The sequence below is a fragment of the Podarcis melisellensis genome, assembly GCF_964234715.1.
Source record: "Podarcis melisellensis genome assembly, chromosome: 9".
Classification (NCBI taxonomy): Eukaryota; Metazoa; Chordata; class Lepidosauria; order Squamata; family Lacertidae; genus Podarcis; species Podarcis melisellensis.
The window spans coordinates 50,837,333-50,851,919 of record NC_138541.1 but is presented as its reverse complement, the minus strand read 5'-3'; the positions used below and the strand labels follow the sequence as shown (position 1 = coordinate 50,851,919).

Genomic DNA, 14,587 nt, shown 5'->3' with positions numbered 1-14,587 from the left:
AGTCTTTGCCCCAAGGAGCTCACGCTATAAAATTCCACAGAGGGAAAACAGAAAAGGACAAAGGAAATGGAGGCAGGGCTAAAGAGGCTCAGTCTTCAGCAATTACAGTTTGGAAAAGTCATATCCCTCTGTACATTGTGGGAGAGCCACTGCAGCTTCCCGCACTACACACAACTGGTTCCCATGTGCAAGTTAATGATTTGATAACTGCAAGCAGTGACATGGCTGAGAGAGTGACCAATGACAAATAAAAAGCAGGCACTGTGTTTTTCCATGGAGACTGCTCTCCTATTCAGCTATGAGTCATCCAGTGTTGAATAACCCGGTGAATAGAATCCTTGTGATGCAGATGCAGATGCGTACCTGCTTTTACTCTTTGCTTTGGATAATTACTTACTACTATAAGCCAGTGATTAGGTTTGGGCAGTCTCACAGAATACGCAGGAGAACCTGTGCCCTGCCAGACATTGTTGGGCTCCAGTTCCAATCAGGCCCAGCGCCCACGTCCAATGGTAAGAGATGATGGGAGTTAGAACCCAACAATATTTCTAAAGCTGCAGGTTCCCCATCGTCCCTGGCAAAGCAGAACAGTGCAAGTGAGAGGACTGCAATTCACTTAACATGTGGTTGCACACAACATTCCCATAATACAAAAGCTGCTTGTGCACAGAAGGTGCTAGGCTAAGGTCAACAGACTCATGTTGTCCCACCACAAGGCCTTACCTCATGTGCAACTATTTTTCATTGTTAGGGAACATCACAAATGCATCTTTATGAGAAAAGAGCATGAGAGAAAATAGGCAGTACAAATAAGGTTTGGAAATGGGCAGCAGGCAAAAAGAAGCATGCCAAAACTTAAGACTGCAAATGGAAATGTACACTAACATTCTGACAGGCAGCTACACGAAAAGAAAATGGAAATAAAAACACTGCCATGTTCAGGAGAGTTCCCAGGGAAAGAGATTAATTTTGGAATAACAAAATGTTGCTTCTTGGTCTTTTGAAGGAATGACATCTTGATTTATATTATGCTGGCATCTGTGTATGAAGCACAGGGAGGGGGGGTGAGAGAGAAATTAATGGGGGAAAGGTATCTTAAGAAATTCCTGAATAATGCAGTACTGCTTGGTAAAAGCTTTCTTTTTCTTTGCGATGCATAAATATTGATTTAGTATTATGCACAATTATTCTAGTTATTCTAAGCTCAGTTTTCTTAAAATTAGTGCCATGAATATGACTTACATAGATCAGCCAAGACATCCATATTCAAAAAGTGTACAGACTTCAAGTAGCTATTTAGCCTTCAAAAACAATTGCAGGTTGGCCCGTTAGAAAGGAAATGGAAAAGTAACAAATCCCAATAAAATTATTACTATGATACTTTTTTAAAAAAATAAACAAAATTAAACCTGTCAAATATTGTCAAGTGGCAAACAAGGCTGTCAAATATCCTGTTTAGATGTTATCCCGATGCCCTGACATCTTGGTGGAATCTACACGCACATAAAAAACGCTGTGAAAATGCTTTTTTAAAAAGTGTTTTGAAAAATACATTGAATTTTCCATAGTTCACTTTCGCTATCTAGTGTCACATTTGTATATTACACTTTACAACACATTTTAAATGTTTTATTTACAGCTATATAGCTGAGTCCCTTATAATAACAATAATATATTATTTAGACCCCACCCATTTGGCTGGGTTTCCCAAGCTACTCTAGGCGGCTCCCGATAGATTAAAAACAAAATAAAACATTAGACATTAAAAACTTCCCTAAACAGGACTGCCTTCAGATGTCTTCTAAAAGTCAGATAGTTGTTTATTTCCTTGACGTCTGATGGGAGGGTGTTCCACAGGGCGAGCACCACCACCGAGAAAGCCCTCTGCCTGGTTCCCTGTAACCTCACATCTCGCAGTGAGGGAACCGTCAGAAGGCCCTTAGTGCTGGACCTCAGTGTCCGGGTAGAATGATGGGGGTGGAAACATTCCTTTAGAGATACTGGGCTGAGGTCGTTTAAAGGTCAGCACCAACAAGAGCAGTAGGAAATATTTTGAAAGCTATCTAATCACAGTGGGCGAGACCCACTATCAGTCATACTCAGAGAAGGCCTACTGAAACTATGAGTATGATTTCCAATTAGATAACTCTAGATTGTTGAGGTATTGTGGGGGAGCCCTAGGTGACTTAAATATCTAGGCAGAGGCTGTCACTGGGCTGCCTCAAAACTCCATGGCTACCACAAATGGGTTTCTCTTGAATAGTCATCAGTCCAACACACTGGACAGGGTACACCCTTTGTAGCATTTACCCCAAGTGATATGAGGGATAGACCAAAGGTGGTGTTGGTGGTATGCATTCATTGGACCTGTTGAACCTTGCACTGGAAGCAGCAATTCCCGGTGGGCCCATTGGAATGGCCTGCCTTTGGAAACTGATGGAAAATGAGGTGTTCTTGACTGCTCTGGGGGATTTTCCATTGGCGAAAGCTGAGGATTCTGTTGAAACCCAGGTCTTGCTATTGAATGGCAAAATGAGACAGGCTGCTAACTTGGTCACTCCCAAGAGTCCTCTCCAGAGTTGGGGAGCCTGAGTGGCTTCTTGGTATTCTGGCAACCATCTGAAGCAAGCTGAAAATGAGCAAAAATGGTGTAAGTCTCACATTGAAGTTGGCCAAATATTGGTTATTGCTCATAATCAAGCAAAGCATGTGGCGGCAGCAGGAGCTACAAGGAAGTCCCATTTTGCAGCTTGCGTTGCATTCTCTTGTGATGAGCTGGCGAAATTATTCTGGACACTCTGGAGCAGTCATAGGCAAACTCAGTCCTCCAGATGTTTGGGGACTACAACTCCCATCATCCCTGACCACTGGTCCTGTTAGCTAGGGATGATAGGAGTTGTAGTCCTAAAACATCTGGAGGGCCGAGTCTGCCTATGCCTGCTCTGGAGGTTACCCATTCCTACCAGTGCCATCCTACCCCTGAAGCAAAGTAAGGTGACCACGTCAGACAGCAGGATCTACAGAGGCAGCAAAACCCAATACATATATTTACTCCCCCCTAGTTCCTGATGTAGATCTTCACTCACCCCTTCCCTGGTGGGGAGGGTGGGGTGCCATTTTGTGGTTTGCCTCAAGCGCCAAAATGTCTTGAACTGGCCCTGCTCCCACTGTGGGGGAGGGCCCTCTGGAGCATCTGAGGGCCCATTGTGATCAACTGGCTTTGAAGATAAAGGCACTCAGCTTCGGACTGATCTTGATTCTGCAGTGGCTGCAGCTTGGACTGAAGTAGCTAGTGCCAGAATCAATGATGCGTTATGGGATCAGTTCCAGCTTATACATTCAGCTGACATTAACAAGGTGGTGGTGCTGGTGGCAACAGATCTATCCACATGCCCTCTTGACACCTGTCCCTCCTGACTTATTAACTCTAGCAGAGGACTTAGACTGCTGGGTCCAGAATGTATGTGTATATGTGTAAAATCATTCGTGTGATCTCCATAGTTAGGCCCAGCAGGACTTAGCCAATTTCCCATGGTAAACATAAGGAGGTTTGTGAACCCACAGCACTCTCTCAAAATTTGAAATATACCACTGGGCCAAAAAGGATGACGACCCCCTCTGTATGTTATCCACTATATTAACATATAGTACTCTGTATTGGAGATATGGTCCATCCCTGATTCATGCACATGTATGATCCCTGCATGTCCAACTGTACACATGGAGAGTTCTCCTCCATGCTTTCAAGAACTCTGGAAAAGCAGGGTTCTCTAACACACAAACAGTTCCCCCACCTGTATAATTGAACATAGAAACAATAGTGAGGAGGTCTTTTTATAAAGTCCAGTGCTCATGCATAAGTTTAGGGGGCAGAGCCCCCTAATGGGGTGTACAATCAAAACAGTTACCACTATATTGTCAGCACATAAATAATGGGAAAGGATTGTGGTTGATTAACTTTTGGGGCATAGCAATTCTCACAGAAATGTCTGCTGCAACAGCAATAGAGTTTATAAGCTTTTTAGTACAACTACAATTCTAAAGAGTCCCAGTAAAAACAAGATGGCCTAGTCCCAAGTCAAGGTATCTAAGATTGCCAGTCTGTTACACTCTCTCTCTCTCTCTCTCTCTCTCTCTCTCTCTCTCTCTCTCTCTCTCTCTCTCTCTCTCTCTGTGTGTGTGTGTATATATTAAACAACCATATATTAAACAACCATATTATATATTAAACAACCATATACTAAACAACCATAGAAAGATTAGACCAGCAAAACTGTTGCCCAGTGAGATTTGATCAGAGAGGTAGCTTAGCGAGAGAGCTCTTAACTGTGGCATGAAAAGGTCAGTCTGAAAGTGATACAGGTCTATTTCAGGACACTCTTTCTTTTTAGCCAGGATCACTAGAGCACTTGTATTATGCAACACATGATAAACCTGTAAAAACACAAAGGGCACAATCCACCAGGGACTTCTCCTGTGCAAGCTTCACTAAAATGAATGGCTACGGTGCACCATCCCTACCATGAACTGCAGCCCCCATGCTCTTTCTGTACATTGTCAGTGGAAATTACTGCAGACACAGAATGCTACCCACAAATGATAATTGATAGAGAAATTTCCCGTCCTCCCCACTTCCCAGTATCATCTTCTTTTTACTCTTGACAATGTAAAGGAAAGCACTGGGTGGAAACCGGATCAGATTGATTTCAGTGACTAAAATATGTCTATTTGCCAGTAGTGTTCTAGCGGGTTAGCCATGCAGCTAAAAAAACAGTCTCATGGCAGGTGAAAAACTAACAATGCAGTCCTGTATACCCAGGTATCAGCCCTGTTGACTTTGATGGGACTCATTCCCAGGGAAGTATGCATAGGATTCCAGCCTAAAGCAATATATTGTAGCATAAGCTTTCCTGGTCATGGAGCCTATCTGTCAAAGTAGTCTCTGGTCCACAAAAGCATACTCTGCAATCCATCTGTTAGCTTGTTAGACAGTACAAACATGGAATGCTTTGGTTTAGCCTGCCACTCACACTTTATTACTTTCCTTGCCTTCTCACCCCATTCCCAGCCCTGCCACACTCGAGCATTTGCAACATCTGCACTAAAACAGCAGAAATAGAGTTGTCAAAATTCACCCCAAGGAATGATCAGAAAGTTGCTGGACGTTAATATCCCGGGTTTAAAAGATAAGCAGCGATGATTCATTTTTTGAATCTCTGCTGCTGAACGGTGATTAACACGTCGTTAATGAGCAAGAGGCTCTGACAGGGACAGCTCTCTAAGGATGAAGCTGGGGTATCTCCTTTCACTCAGCTGTACACTTTGCTCTGTGGTTCCGTGGAGTCTTACACTTTGAGTCCCATCTTCATGCCAGTGACAGGCTCCCTCTATGGACTTGGCCATATAAGGCCCACCTTCTCTGCACCTGTCTCACTCAAGCCCTTGTGGTTTGGAACATAAAGGAGACAGGCTGCCTTGGGCTTTTAGCCTGTGGACTTGCGAGGTTGGCTGGGAGCTGGGGAGAAGCAGTTCATCCCACCCAGGAGATCCAGTCATATTTGCACCACCCCAACATAGCCTGTCTAACCAGTATCCCCACACTGGAACATTACATAGGCAACTAATGGAGGGCTGCATGAAACAGCAGAGAATCTATTATTAGGTAAAAGGGTTTAGCAAATTCATTCCATAAATCAGCTGAAACCACCAAGGCATTGAAGTCAAATTCTGAAACAAGTTCTAAAAACAGTGTATATGAGAAATAGACTAAAATAAACACATCTGTCCCCAGTCTCTGACTATGCAGCCAAATAAAAATATCTTACATAATTTCAGGGGTAAGCAGGCACCCGGAATGCCTTTTGAGTGCCCAGTCCGTCTGCCACACTCAGGATAATATTCAGAAGCTGCTCTTGGCTATAGTACACAGAGTTCAGAGTAGGATACGGGGAGAGTCATTAAGGTATATGGGGACCAAACCCAACTTCCACATCCCTGAAAATATGTTTATTTTAATTTAACACATCACTCTCTCATTCTGCCCTATGCCAAGTCTTTGCGATCTAGCAAAAATAATATAACATAAAATCCATACCAATCCAGTTAACACATGGAATCTTTTGAAATGAACAGCTGTGCAGTAAGCAGTCAAGCACATCAACATCACTCACCAAGGAAAGGTTAGAGTTAAAAAAAGAGTCATCATTCTTTCTATGAGGGTTTTTATTTCTTTTTGCCACAATCCCCTATGAAACTGCATTATATGCACCTGAAATCATTGCATAATCCTCCATTTTCCTCCCATACTCTGTTGTTTCCCTTGGGTTGTGTCTAATGGTAATGCTCAGCTATTTTCAGCGATTTCCCCCCTCTTCACTGCAGCCTCACACACTCCCATTAAATTTGCTCCAGGGGGTTAGGGAACCATCCAGCATAGATTTGGGAGACAAGTGGTGGACCTAAACATGGGGGGGGGGGGATGCTATAAATAAGTCAGAAATTAGATCGTTATAACAAAAGAAAAAAATCTGTATGGAAAATCATGTTTTAAAAATCCCTGCTCTCTGGCGCCATCTGGTGTTGCATGTTTATAGCACGTTCAAAACGCTGTTTCTTTACCAATGTAGCTGAGTCCATGGAGTGCTGTAGGGTGAAGGAGGAATCACCAAAAGCAGCTTCCCTGTTTGGCTGATGGATGCAGCTTGATCCCGCCATGGTTCTTGATGCTGATCTTCACTCACCCCTTCTTTCCTGGTGAAGGTGTCATTTTGTAGCGCACCTCAGGTGCTGAAATGTGTTTGGCTAGCCCTACTTCTGAAGTGAGCCCTTCATGTCCTTCGGCTTTGAAGTCTTCTGCTTCATCTCCTGAAGAGGATTCTGGTTCCTGACTCAAGGAACTTCCTATACGCAGAACTTTAGCTCTGTGTGTCTTTTGTACCTGGCTCTGGTTGGAGATCTTGAGGTTCTAGTAAAACACAAGTATTTAATGTTTTGTATATTCTGGAAGCCACCCGGAGTGGCTGGGGCAATCCAACCAGATGGGTGGCGTACAAATAAATTATTATTATTATTATTATTATTATTATTATTATTATTATTATTATTATTATTATACAAATCTAAAGTCTGCCCACCCATAACTTTGCTTAAGTTATTGTACATGTGCATCGTGGTTAAGATGAGAACTGAGACTCCAAAGACCTATGGGATAAACGGAACAGGAGTGTACACTGTGGAGATGGGAGGCAAGAAGAAAAAGCAGATGTTTGATGGATCTAGTGCAGAGCTACACATTTTTCCCTGCCAGAATGCACAGCAGCATCCCAAAGCAGTTTGAGTCAATATGTGTATATGCATAAAACACAGTGCAAAGGTTTACAGATACATAAAAGCATCTATGTACTACCATGCGAAATGTTTTGCTTTACAGTCATCAGAATGCCTATCAAAGGATAAACACGAGAAACAGTTTCCCTTCAAAATTATAAAATGCAGAGCAGATTCAACTGAATAACAGCTTCATGACTCATTGCCCAAGTGGGTAAAGACAACAAGGAAAAAGTACACGATTTGCCTATTTAATATTGAGGACCAGTTACCAGAAGCATGCAAAAGAAAACAATAGCAGCGATTTGCTGGCTTGTGATCAGTCAAGAGTGTTTGCTCAGAAGTGGGCAAATTTGTGGAGAATTTAACACATGCAATTGCTGGAGAGCATTCCACGTTGTTTTTAAAGCATGTGTATATTCAAAATGTTTAGCGGTAATATATAATAATAATAATAATTTATTATTTATACCCCGCCCATCTGGCTGAGTTTCCCCAGCCACTCTGGGTGGCTCCCAATCAAGTATTAAAAACAATACAGTGTTAAATATTAAAAACTTCCTTGAACAGGGCTGCCTTCAGATGTCTTTTAAAGATAGGATAGCTACTTATTTCCTTCACATCTGAAGGGAGGGTGTTCCACAGGGTGGGTGCCACTACCTAGAAGTCTGGTTCCCTGTAACCTTACTTCTCGCATTGAGGGAACCGTCAGAAGGCCCTCAGCGCTGGATCTCAGTGTCCGGGCTGAACGATGGGGGTGGATTAAAAATTAATAGTTAATTTTTAGAAGTGAGATCTTGAAAGCCCTTCCTACAGTCCCAGATGTATGGAAGACGGTTACTCAGCAATGCCAATGAGGAAATGCAGTATCCTCATATACACATCAAAGGTGCTTTCTCATTATTATTTCACCTGTTCCAGAACAAAGAATTGGCACTAAAATTAGGTTGCGGACCTCTTGAAGCTGGATATATCACTCCTTGCAAGTGGATATACTGTGTGTGTGTGCTGGGTGCAAAAGGAAGCAGAATGAAAGAGACAGCAGTGAGTTCCAGTGTGGCATAATGGGGGGAAACGGGTACAGCAAGTGAAAACTGAACACAGCCTGCAAGTGTGAGGGCAAACACAAGAGTAATTGTGAATAAATCTACTGAAGTGAATGGCTTAGCTGTACATATTTCTGGACTGCATATGCCCAAACATGCATACAAAGAAAAATGATGATAGGAAATGTCAGAGAAAGATTAGGCCTTTGGGACTATGTATGGCAACTGAAATTGAAAAAAATGCAACTAATAATTTACAACCACCAGAGACACAATGACAGAAAAGACAGAGTATGAAAGAAAGACCAGCGTTGGGCACCGAGAAGGAAAAAAGATGAAAGTATGTTACAGTGGAAAATCGATAGGGAATGGGGGGGGGGAGGATGTACGAAGAAGAGATGGAGAAAAACAGAAGAGAAATAAATACAGGCAGAAAAAATGAACACAGAATTTTTTTTGACATAGAAAAAGTTATGTAAACACAGCTACTTCGTCCAGTAAGGATACAGTAGCTCGGTGAATATAGTACCCATGTCAGGATGTGAGGTAACAACATCAACAATAATATACAACATCAATAATATCTAAGGTGTGACCACACTTGGAATATTGTGCACAGCTGTAGACCACATTCACAGCACACATTTAAAGCATCATAATACCACTTCAAACATCCCCCAGAGAATTCTGGTAAATGTGGTTTGTTCAGGGCCCCTTTTCCCCTCACAAAGCTGCTGTTTTCAGAGTGATTCTCTTCACAGGGAACTCTGGAAATTGTAGTTCTGAAAGGGCGAAAGGGGCCTCCAAACTACTTTCAAACAAAATATTATTCCCATAATTCTTTGGGGGAAGCCATGACTGTTTAAAGTGGCATCAGTGTGCTCTAAATGTATGCTGTGAATGTGGCCCTCATCATCCTACCACAAAAAAGATACTGCAAAGGTGGGAAATGTTGAGAAAAGGACAACCAATTATCAAAGCAATTCTCTTGTGAGGAAAATGGCAACATCTGGAGATTTTTTGTTTACAGAAAAGGTGAGCAAGAAGGGATGTTATAATGGTGTATAAAATTATGTGGTGAAAGCAGACAGAAAAGTTTGTCTCTCTCCACACAAAGCAAAACTCAGTGATATCCAGTGACTCATAATGTTGGAAGATTTAGGGCAGACAATAAGGGATTTCCCCAGACAGTGTATAGCAAACTACAAAATTTGCTCCCACAAGGTAGTCACAATCACTCAAAACTACCTCATAAGTATATGCATAACAATTTTCTAATGGTTTAAAAAGTAATAATTGATGGCTATGATCATTCTCTTTTTTATAATTTTATTTATAGTTTTCATTTATATTCATTTTAATAGTTTAACAATAGTGCTAACATTTCAAACCTCAAATTCCTTCCTCCCCTTTCTATGGTTCCTTAAATTTTATCGTTTCCTGTGTAAATTAACTTATTTGTTTATTCATCTATTTTGATTATATATTCTTTTGAAACTGCAGGTTATTACAGTAATCCTGCCAATGTCTTTATCTGTTTAAAATTTGTTTGTAAATATTCAATAAACCATTTCCACTTTTTTTAAATAAAAAGTTTTTTATCTTGATTTCTTATTCTTCTGGTAACTTTTGCCATTTCTGCATAATCCATAAGTTTATGTATCTGTTCATCTCTTGTCGGGACTTCCTTTTCTTTCCATTTTTGGGCAAATAACATTCTTGCAGCTGTAGTTGCATACATAAATAAATTTCTATACTGTTTGGGTATAATTCCCAGGAGAAAAGCTTCTTTCTAAAAAAAGTTAGTCCATAATCATTCTCAGTCACTTTTTAAAGTGGTACCTCGGGTTACGAACTTAATTCGTTCTGGAGGTCCGTTCTTAACCTGAGGTACCACTTTAGCTAATGGGGGCCCCACTGCTGCCGGTGCACGATTTCTGTTCTCATCCTGAGGTAAAGTTCTTTTTTTAAAAAAGAGATATGTATTCAAAAGATTATATAAAATAGAAAAAAAAACAGAAAAAGCAATAAGACATACATACAAAACACATACAATAACAAATATAATTTCAATCCCTTATATTCATAAAACTTACTTTTCCGACCTCCTCATACCTCCCCTTTCTGTATTCCAAGCTCTAATTAAATCAATTCAGCAAATCCTTCCCCTAATTTCTATTTAATTTTTAATCTTTCTTTTCTTAATTACATAATCATTACAGCTAGAAACCCCTTAATTTCTAAATCAACATCGTTCTAACATTCAATAATCTTACAATATTTCTTAAGCCAGTCCTTAAATTCCTTCCAATCTTCTTCCGCCGTCTCTTTTCCCTGGTCTCGGATTCTGCCGGTCATTTCTGCCAGTCCCATATAGTCTATAACCTTCATCTGCCATTCTTCCACGGTGGGTAAATCTTCTGTCTTCCAATACTTTGCGATGAGTATTCTTGCTGCTGTTGTAGCATACATAAAAAAAGTTCTATCCTTCTTTAACACCAATTGGCCAACCATACCGAGGAGAAAGGCCTCTGGTTTCTTCAAAAAGGTATATTTAAGTACCTTTTTCATTTCGTTATAAATCATTTCCCAGAAAGCCTTAATCTTTGGGCATGTCCACCAAAGGTGAAAGAATGTACCTTCATTCTCTTTACATTTCCAGCACTTATTATCAGACAAGTGGTAAATTTTTGCAAGCTTGACTGGAGTCATGTACCACCTATAAATCATTTTCATAATATTTTCTTTTAGGGCATTACATGCCGTAAATTTAATACCGGTGGTCCACAACCGTTCCCAGTCCTCAACCATAATGTTATGACCAATATCTTGTGCCCACTTGATCATAGCTGATTTAACTATTTCATCCTGTGTATTCCATTCCAACAGCAAGTTATACATTTTTGACAAATTCTTAGTTTTGGGTTCTAACAGTTCTGTTTCCAATTTTGATTTTTCCACCTGGAAACCAATTTTCCTGTCTAACTTATAAATCTCCATTATTTGATAATAATGAAGCCAGTCTCGCACTTTATCTTTCAATTTCTCATAACTCTGCAATTTCAATTTATCCCCTTCTTGTTCCAAAATCTCCCAGTATTTCGGCCATTTAGATTCCATATTAAGTTTTTTTACAGCCTTTGCCTCCATTGGGGACAACCACCTTGGAGTTTTGTTTTCCAGCAAATCTTTATACTTGACCCAGACATTGTACAATGCTTTCCTGACAATATGGTTTTTAAAAGCTTTATGAGCTTTAACCTTGTCGTACCACAGATATGCATGCCACCCAAAAGTATTATTAAAACCTTCTAGGTCCAAAATGTCTGTATTCTCCAGAAGTAGCCAGTCTTTCAACCAGCAGAAAGCTGCTGATTCATAATATAATTTAAGGTCTGGCAGGGCAAATCCACCCCTTTCCTTTGCGTCAGTTAATATCTTAAATTTTATTCTGGGCTTCTTGCCCTGCCAGACAAATCTAGAAATATCTTTCTGCCACTTCTTGAAACAGTCCATCTTATCAACTATTTGCAATGTTTGGAATAAGAATAGCATTCTAGGCAATACATTCATCTTTATAACTGCAATTCGCCCCAACAAGGAAAGCTTCAAATTTGACCAAATTTCCAAATCTTTTTTCACTTCTGTCCAACATTTCTCGTAATTGTCTTTAAACAAATTCACATTTTTAGCTGTCATATTAATCCCCAAATATTAAAGTTCTTAACCCAAGATACTACTTCCAGGTTAACGGAGGCTGTAACCCAAAGTGTTTGTAACCCAAGGTACCACTGTACTTTACAAGGCTTCTGGGCTTTTCATATTCCATCCCTTCTCACCCTGCCAGCTTTTTAAACCTGGATTTCCACAGATTAAGGCAATTCAAATATAATGGACTAGATCACCACAGTACAAAAGGTATCGCTATCAAGTGTGGAATAGAAAGCATTGCACAGGGCAAGATTAAGCTCTCAGTGAATATTTTGAACAGATCATATCATTGTAATCAATCAAGGGAATTGCTGAAAGTGAAGGCTGCCACCTCCTTGTGACAAACCAGGCACTTCAACTGGTGTTAACCTCGATTTCTTATCTGTAAAGAGAACAGCAATTATTTGGTTTAGCCAACCTTCACCTAAGAGGAGAGGAAGAAGAAAGAAGAAAGGTACATAGGCCTGCTAATTCAGGACTAGTTCTCAACTTAGTTTTAAGGTGGAGTTTTCTTATAAGACCCAGGACTTATGTTACCACAACAACATTGGTTGTTGACAACTGTTTCTTTTTATGTTGATGGCATAATATAAAATTTTTAAAAATAATGAGAAAGAAAAAGAGAGAGAGAGAGAGATAATGGGGTTATAATTATTAATAAAAACACTCCTAGGCCAGAAGGATAAGCAGCTATCTTATCTTTAAAAGACATCTGAAGTTTTAAATATTTAATGCTGTACTGTATGGTTTTTAACACTCGATTGGGAGCCACCCAGAGTGGCTGGGGAAACTCAGCCAGATGGGTGGGGTATAAATAACAATAAATTGTTGTTGTTGTTTGTTTGTTTGTTTGTTTGTTTCTGACAGATAAATGTCCACCCAGAACACACTGGTAAATGACCATAATAAAAAGACTTGACTTGACTTATAAGACTCTAGTTAGATGCCTGATGCTTTTTGAGCAACTTATGTTCTCCAATAGCAAATGCAATCCGCCCCCACAAAACCCCCATTAAATCAATACAATTTAACCTTTAGAAAAAAAATACCCTATTTTAACTCTAAAAACATGGTAGAAAAAAATTGGAAATAAATTATCACTATGATTTTAAAATGTGTACAGTATTAAAATAATTTTCATATATTTATCTATTCAGGTTCAATCCTGGAAAACAGCATTGCAAAAACCAGAGAAGTGAATGTTTTCGTTTGTGCACTGCTTCAGAAAATGTGAATGAGGTAGGTTCACCTTTGAATGCAATCTGACTCTAACTTCTCCCCAAATTTATCCATACCTCAGAGTAACTCCTATTGAACCCAATGGGGTTCTTACTTTCTTTGGCATGGATGGTATTCTGATTTTCTAGTCACATGTTTGTAAGACTGAATCCGTTCAATTGTTGCTAGGTGGCAGCACACTCATGGAATAGGATATAAACCAATGGGTATTTCTACACTTCCACAGGCATATACACCTGTGCACTTCTGCTTTTTTTGTGTGTGTGGAAACTGGGAGTCTGGTAACTTCAGCAGAGAGACATTGATCGACTGTGGGAGATCTTAAAACAGTCACCTTAGAGAAATGCTAAGGTGTACCAAAGCCATATTATGACGATTTCATTTTAAATGGATTGTGTGCAAACACAAAAGTATAGGGAAAACCTATTGAGGCAGACAAATGTGGACCATTTACCAGCATAAACCAAGGTTACACAATTTTTGCACAAACAAATATGTGAAAATGAGTATACAGGCACCAGATGACGAGGAAAGAGAAGCCCTTGGAAGGATGAGCGTGTGAGTCACTAAAGGGCCTGGAGCCTATTTAATTCTGATCTGGCTTTCCAAGTGCAAGGCAGCTCAGATTCTATGCAGGACGAAGAATAAAATCACCAGCTATTGCTCATTTGCATATGTCCTTGTTTAAGTGCATCTGCCACAGCTAAGGCTGCCAGGTCACAACCTAGAAATCCTGCCTGTCTCATTAACAGCTCAGCAGCTGCAGAAGAATATGTAACCACAGCTTCTCCTGTCCTGCTCCTCCAATATCCAGGTATCATTGCTGACCCTGCTTGTCTATCTGCTCTGGGATTAAGAAGATAGCGGGAGGGAACTCCAGCTTGCACCTTATTATTGCATATTTATACTGCCCTTCATCACAAAAAAGGAGGCGCACCTGGGTGAGGTGGTGGTGAAAAGAGGGGACAAATAAGGACAGAGGATACCTTGCTCAATCATGGTTTGCAATTTGCAATATTCATGCAATGAGGTTATTTAAATCAGGAAAATAACTTTTGAAGCAGAAAAGCTACACCTCTGAATAATACTACAGTGGTAGCTCGGGTTAAGAACTTAATTCGTTCTGGAAGTCTGTTCTTAACCTGAAACGGTTCTTAACCTGAGGTACCACTTTAGCTAATGGGGCCTCCCACTGTCGCCACGCCGCTGCTGTGCGATTTCTGTTCTCATCCTGAAGCAAAGTTCTTAACCCGAGGTACTATTTC

At 40.3% G+C, this 14,587-nt stretch overlaps 1 protein-coding gene and 1 long non-coding RNA gene across 5 annotated transcripts in view; one reads left to right on the top strand and one right to left on the bottom strand.

Moving 5' to 3' along the window:
- The window catches only part of LOC309378430 (uncharacterized protein), an 84,905-nt gene that overhangs the window by 25,009 nt on the left and 45,309 nt on the right, over positions 1-14,587 (top strand). For 3 of the 4 annotated variants that reach the window (XR_014172057.1, XM_081926559.1, XM_081926557.1), the window contains exon 4: positions 13,241-13,322. Coding sequence is in view for 3 of the 4 variants with exons in the window: in XM_081926559.1 (XP_081782685.1) it covers positions 13,241-13,317 (77 nt within the window). In the remaining variant the exon portion in view is untranslated. Of the gene's footprint in view, positions 1-13,240; positions 13,323-13,548; positions 13,851-14,587 lie in introns of those variants that run through there. The other variant, XM_081926558.1, reaches the window with a different exon arrangement.
- The window catches only part of LOC309378438, a 79,765-nt gene continuing 71,664 nt past the window's right edge, over positions 6,487-14,587 (bottom strand). Inside the window, exon 5 of the long non-coding RNA XR_014172070.1 lies at positions 6,487-6,964. This is a non-coding gene — a long non-coding RNA (uncharacterized lncRNA). The remainder of the gene's footprint in view (positions 6,965-14,587) is intronic.